Source organism: Panulirus ornatus, chromosome 72 (genome assembly GCF_036320965.1).
Source record: "Panulirus ornatus isolate Po-2019 chromosome 72, ASM3632096v1, whole genome shotgun sequence".
Classification (NCBI taxonomy): Eukaryota; Metazoa; Arthropoda; class Malacostraca; order Decapoda; family Palinuridae; genus Panulirus; species Panulirus ornatus.
Window position 1 is genome coordinate 11,279,662 of NC_092295.1, and position 7,561 is coordinate 11,287,222.

The following is a 7,561-nucleotide window of genomic DNA, read 5'->3' on the forward strand; positions in this document are numbered from 1 at the left end:
TATATATGTATATATATATATATATATATATATATATATATATATATATATATATATATATATATATATATATATATATATATATATTTTTTTTTTTTTTTATACTTTGTCGCTGTCTCCCGCGTTTGCGAGGTAGCGCAAGGAAACAGACGAAAGAAATGCCCCCCCCCCCATACACATGTACATACACACGTCCACACACGCAAATATACATACCTACACAACTTTCCATGGTTTACCCCAGACGCTTCACATGCCTTGATTCAATCCACTGACAACACGTCAACCCCTGTATACCACATCGCTCCAATTCACTCTATTCCTTGCCCTCCTTTCACCCTCCTGCATGTTCAGGCCCCGATCACACAAAATCTTTTTCACTCCATCTTTTCACCTCCAATTTGGTCTCCCTCTTCTCCTCGTTCCCTCCACCTCCGACACATATATCCTCTTGGTCAATCTTTCCTCACTCATTCTCTCCATGTGCCCAAACCATTTCAAAACACCCTCTTCTGCTCTCTCAACCACGCTCTTTTTATTTCCACACATCTCTCTTACCCTTACGTTACTTACTCGATCAAACCACCTCACACCACACATTGTCCTCAAACATCTCATTTCCAGCACATCCATCCTCCTGCGCACAAGTCTATCCATAGCCCACGCCTCGCAACCATACAACATTGTTGGAACCACTATTCCTTTAAACATACCCATTTTTGCTTTCCGAGATAATATTCTCGACTTCCAAACATTCTTCAAGGCTCCCAAGATTTTCGCCCTCTCCCCCAACCTATGATTCACTTCCGCTTCCATGGTTCCATCCGCTGCCAGATCCGCTCCCAGATATCTAAAACACTTTACTTCCTCCAGTTTTTCTCCATTCAAACTTACCTCCCAATTGACTTGACCCTCAACCCTACTGTACCTAATAACCTTGCTCTTATTCACATTTACTCTTACCTTTCTTCTTTCACACGCTGGTGGCTGATTCATGTGAGAAACTGCAGAAGCTGGTGACTGAGTTTGGTAAAGTGTGTGGAAGAAGAAAGTTAAGAGTAAATGTGAATAAGAGCAAGGTTATTAGGTACAGTAGGGGTGAGGGTCAAGTCAATTGGGAGGTGAGTTTGAATGGAGAAAAACTGGAGGAAGTGAAGTGTTTTAGATATCTGGGAGTGGATCTGTCAGCGGATGGAACCATGGAAGCGGAAGTGGATCATAGGGTGGGGGAGGGGGCGAAAATTTTGGGAGCCTTGAAAAATGTGTGGAAGTCGAGAACCTTATCTCGGAAAGCAAAAATGGGTATGTTTGAAGGAATAGTGGTTCCAACAATGTTGTATGGTTGCGAGGCGTGGGCTATGGATAGACTTGTGCGCAGGAGGGTGGATGTGCTGGAAATGAGATGTTTGAGGACAATATGTGGTGTGAAGTGGTTTGATCGAGTAAGTAATGTAAGGGTAAGAGAGATGTGTGGAAATAAAAAGAGCATGGTTGAGAGAGTAGAAGAGTGTGTTTTGAAATGGTTTGGGCACATGAAGAGAATGAGTGAGGAGAGTTTGACCATGAGGATATATGTGTCGGAGGTGGAGGGAACGAGGAGAAGTGGGAGACCAAATTGGAGGTGGAAAGATGGAGTGAAAAAGATTTTGAGTGATCGGGTCCTGAACATGCAGGAGGTTGAAAGGCGGGTAAGGAATAGAGTGAATTATATCGATGTGGTATACCGGGGTCGACGTGCTATCAATGGATTGAATCAGGGCATGTGAAGCGTCTGGGGTAAACCATGGAAAGTTTTGTGGGGCCTGGATGTGGAAAGGGAGCTGTGGTTTAGGGCATTATTACATGACAGCTAGAGGCTGAGTGTGAACGAATGGGGCCTTTGTTGTCTTTTCCTAGCGCTACCTCGCACACATGAGGGGGGAGGGGGATGTTATTCCATGTGTGGCGAGATGGCGATGGGAATAAATAAAGGCAGACAGTATGAATTATGTACATGTGTATATATGGATATGTCTGTGTGTGTATATATATGTGTACATTGAGATGTATAGGTATGTATATTTGCGTTTGTGGACGTGTATGTATATACATGTGTATGGGGGTGGTTTGGGCCATTCTTTCGTCTGCTTCCTTGCGCTACCTCGCTAACGCGGGAGACAGCGACAAAGCAAAATATATATATATATGTATATATATACATATATATATATATATATATATATATATATATATATGTATATATATACATATATATATTATTTTTTTTTTTTTGCTTTGTCGCTGTCTCCCGCGTTTGCGAGGTAGCGCAAGGAAACAGACGAAAGAAATGGCCCAACCCACCCCCATACACATGTATATACATACGTCCACACACGCAAATATACATACCTACACAGCTTTCCATGGTTTACCCTAGACGCTTCACATGCCCTGATTCAATCCACTGACAGCACGTCAACCCCGGTATACCACATCGATCCAATTCACTCTATTCCTTGCTCTCCTTTCACCCTCCTGCATGTTCAGGCCCCGATCACACAAAATCTTTTTCACCTCATCTTTCCACCTCCAATTTGGTCACCCACTTCTCGTTCCCTCCACCTCCGACACATATATCCTCTTGGTCAATCTTTCCTCACTCATTCTCTCCATGTGCCCAAACCATTTCAAAACACCCTCTTCTGCTCTCTCAACCACGCTCTTTTTATTTCCACACATATCTCTTACCCTTACGTTACTTACTCGATCGAACCACCTCACACCACACATTGTCCTCAAACATCTCATTTCCAGCACATCCATCCTCCTGCGTACAACTCTATTCATAGCCCACGCCTCGCAACCATACAACATTGTTGGAACCACTATTCCTTCAAACATACCCATTTTTGCTTTCCGAGATAATGTTCTCGACTTCCACACATTCTTGAAGGCTCCCAGGATTTTTGCCCCCTCCCCCACCCTATGATCCACTTCCGCTTCCATGGTTCCATCCGCTGCCAGATCTACTTCCTCCAGTTTTTCTCAATTCAAACTTACCTCCCAATTGACTTGACCCTCAACACTACTGTACCTAATAGCCTTGCTCTTATTCACATTTACTCTTAACTTTCTTCTTCCACACACTTTACCAAACTCAGTCAGCAGCTTCTGCAATTTCTCACATGAATTAGCCACCAGCGCTGTATCATCAGCGAACAACAACTGACTCACTTCCCAAGCTCTTTCATCCCCAACAGACTTCATACTTGCCCCACAGAGCATCTCTATCAACTCTATCATATGCCTTCTCCAGATCCATAAATGCTACTTACAAATCCATTTGCTTTTCTAAGTATTTCTCATATACATTTTTCAAAGCAAACACCTGATCCACATATCCTCTACCACTTCTGAAACCATACTGCTCTTCCCCAATCTGATGCTCTATACATGCCTTCACCCTCTCAATCAATACCCTCCCATACAATTTACCAGGAATACTCAACAAACTTATACCTCTGTAATTTGAGCACTCACTCTTATCCCCTTTGCCTTTGTACAATGGTACTATGCACGCATTCCACCAATCCTCAGGCACCTCACCATGATTCATCCGCACATTAAATAACCTTACCAGTCAACCATACAGTCACCCCCATTTTTTTATAAATTCCACTGCAATACTATCCAAACCTACTGCATTGCCGGCTTTCACCTTCCGCAAAGCTTTTACTACCTCTTCTCTGTTTACCAAATCATATATATATATATATATATATATATATATATATATATATATATATATATATATATATATATATATATATATATATATATATATATATATATATATATACATATATACATATATATATATATATATCTTTTCTTTAAAACTATTCGCCATTTCCCGCGTTAGCAAGGTAGCGTTAAGAACAGAGGACTGGGCCTCGTTCTCTGTTCCTTCGTTTGGAAAATTAAAAAAAAAAAGAGAGGGGAAGATTTCCAGCCCCCGCTCCCTCCCATTTTAGTCGCCTTCTACGACACGCAGGGAATACGTGGGAAGTATTCTTTTTCCCCTATCCCCAGGGATATATATATATATATATAAATATATATATATATATATATATATATATATATATATATATATATATATATATATATATATATATATATATATATATATATATATATATATATATATATATACTATTTTGCTTTGTCGCTGTCTCCCGCGTTTGCAAGGTAGCGAAAGGAAACAGACGAAAGAAATAGCCCAACCCACCCCCATACAGATGTATATACACACACGTCCACACACGCAAATATACATACCTATACATCTCAATGTACACATACATATACACACACAGACACATACATATATACCAATGCACACATTTCACACTGTCTGCCTTTATTCATTATCATCGCGACCTCGCCACACATGGAATACCATCCCCCTCCCCCTCATGTGTGCGGGGTAGCGCTAGGAAAAGACAACAAAGGCCTCAATCGTTCACACTCCGTCTCCATATGTCATGCAATAATGCCCGAAACCACAGCTCCCTTTCCACATCCAGTCCCCACAGAGCTTTCCATTTTTTACTCCAGACGCTTCACATATCCTAATTCAATCCACTGACAGCACATCAACCCCGGTATACCACATCGATCCAATGCACTCTATTCCTTGCCCACCTTTCACCCTCCTGCATGTTCAGGCCTCGATCACTCAAAATCTTCTTCACTCCATCTTTCCACCTCCAATTTGGTCTCCCACTTCTCCTCGTTCCCTCCTCCTCCGACACATATATCCTCTTGGTCAATCTTTCCTCACTCATTCTCTCATATATATATATATATATATATATATATATATATATATATATATATATATATATATATATATATATATTTCTTCTTTCTTTCATACTATTCGCCATTTCCCGCGATGGCGAGGTAGCGTTAAGAACAGAGGACTGGGTCTTTGAGGGAATATCCTCACCTGGCCCTCTTCTCTGTTCCTTCTTTTGGAAAAAAAAAAAAAAAAACGAGAGGGGAGGATTTCCAGCCTCCCGCTCCCTTCCCTTTTAGTCGCCTTCTACGACACGCAGGGAATACGTGGGAAGTATATATATATATATATATATATATATATATATATATATATATATATATATATATATATATATATATATATATATATATATATATATATGTAGCATTTATGGATCTGGAGAAGGCATATGATAGAGTTGATAGGGATGCTCTGTGGAAGGTATTAAGAATATATGGTGTGGGAGGCAAGTTGTTAGAAGCAGTGAAAAGTTTTTATCGAGGATGTAAGGCATGTGTACGTTTAGGAAGAGAGGAAAGTAATTGGTTCTCAGTGAATGTAGGTTTGCGGTAGGGGTTTGTGATGTCTCCATGGTTGTTTAATTTGTTTATGGATGGGGTTGTTAGGGAGGTGAATGTAAGAGTTTTGGAAAGAGGGGCAAGTATGAAGTCTGTTCGGGATGAGGGAGCTTGGGATGTGAGTCAGTTCTTGTTCGCTGATGATACAGCGCTAGTGGCTGATTCATTTGAGAAACTGCAGAAGCTGGTGACTGAGTTTGGTAAAGTGTGTGAAAGAAGAAAGTTAAGAGTAAATGTGAATAAGAGCAAGGTAACTAGGTACAGTAGGGTTGAGGGTCAAGTCAAATGGGAGGTAAGTTTGAATGGAGAAAAACTGGAGGAAGTAAAGTGTTTTAGATATCTGTGAGTGGATCTAGCAGCGGATGGAACCATGGAAGCGGAAGTGGATCATAGGGTGGGGGAGGGGGCGAAAATCCTGGGAGCCTTGAAGAATGTGTGGAAGTCGAGAACATCATCTCGGAAAGCAAAAATGGGTATGTTTGAAGGAATAGTGGTTCCAACAATGTTGTATGGTTGCGAGGCGTGGGCTATGGATAGAGTTGTGCGCAGGAGGATGGATTTGCTGGAAATGAGATGTTTGAGGACAATGTGTGGTGTGAGCAGGTTTGATCGAGTAAGTAATGTCAGGGTAAGAGAGATGTGTGGAAATAAAAAGAGCGTGGTTGAGAGAGCAGAAGAGGGTGTTTTGAAATGGTTTGGGCACATGAAGAGAATGAGTGATGAGAGTTTCACCATGAGGATATATGTGTCGGAGGTGGAGGGAACGAGGAGAAGTGGGAGACCAAATTGGAGGTGGAAAGATGGAGTGAAAAAGATTTTGAGTGATCGGGTCCTGAACATGCAGGAGGGTGAAAGGGGGCAAGGAATAGAGTGAATTGGATCGATATGGTATACCGGGGTCGACGTGCTGTCAATGGATTGAATCAGGGCATGTGAAGCGTCTGGGGTAAACCATGGAAAGCTGTGTAGGTATGTATATTTGCGTGTGTGGACGTGTATGTATATACATGTGTATCGGGGTGGGTTGGGCCATTTCTTTCGTCTGTTTCCTTCCGCTATATATGTAATTCTAACATAATTTTTCTATACATGTGGCATGACATGATTCGTGCAGACAATCCACTTCATCAGGTGGCAGTACTTCATGAAGTTATCTAAATCTCAATATGGCAACGGAATGTATATAATCACGCATTTTCTGAATATTTTCATGTAAATGTCTACCTACATGTGTACGTTTGTAGGTACATAACTGTAGTTATGTATTTATCTTGTAATTATTTGACATAATGTCTTGTTCCTGTCGGATCTTCGTGGGAATATATCTTATAGTTGCGTGTTGGTGGGAGGGGATGAACACCTTGTAGCTCCCTTCTATGTTAGCCGGAACGTTTTGCATTTCTTGAATATCCCTAACAACTTTTTCCGGCAATCTGGCATCCTGATTCATTTTCAAACTAGAAACTATAGCATTAAAATTCAACATGATAGCTAGTATATAACGGATGAGGTTGGGTAGTGCCACTGTTACATTTTCTAATGTGGCCATTAGATATATGTATATGTGTGTCATGAGCCTTTGTTCATTGTGGTGCAAATCTAAAGGCTTTTGTTATGGTAATTACCTTCAACCTCCGCGCCTCTTCCTGCCACTTTTACAGGAGACATTGTGGGGACAGTGGGGCTACTGGATGTCGCCCACCAGCGCCACCTGAGGGATCTGCAGGACTTGAATGATCCCCAGCAGGTTCTGAATGTTACTGAGAGTTACGTCTTCGCTGTGACGCAGGTCTCCAGCAAACTCATGGAGAAAGCCCAAGTGAGAATTACTTAGTGAGAGAAGGTATGAAAGGATGGGTGGTTTGTGATGTCTAGGGAGGTAAAAGTGAGGAAGTATGAAAGGCTGGGTGGTTTGTGGTGAATGGGGAGGTAAAAGGGAGGGAGTATATGAAAGGTTGGGTGGTTTGTGATGCCTGAGGAGGTAAAAGTGGGGAGTATAATGGGGTAGATCACGAAGGATTACGATGTACGATGAAAAGTTGATACGGTCATACAATCTTGTAGGAAAGGATGAGTGAAAAGAAGAAATCTGACCTAATTTCAACCTCTAGATACTCTGGGGCAGGTGTATTTTAGCGTCCAATTTGTAAAAAGGAAA

General features: G+C 41.3%; 1 protein-coding gene across 1 annotated transcript in view; it reads left to right on the top strand.

Moving 5' to 3' along the window:
- LOC139748137 (uncharacterized) overlaps nt 1-7,237 on the top strand; it is a 23,283-nt gene extending 16,046 nt beyond the window's left edge. Inside the window, exon 6 of the mRNA XM_071660811.1 lies at nt 7,065-7,237. Within this exon, the coding sequence (XP_071516912.1) occupies nt 7,065-7,237 (173 nt within the window). The remainder of the gene's footprint in view (nt 1-7,064) is intronic.
- The last annotated feature ends 324 nt before the right edge of the window (nt 7,238-7,561 follow it).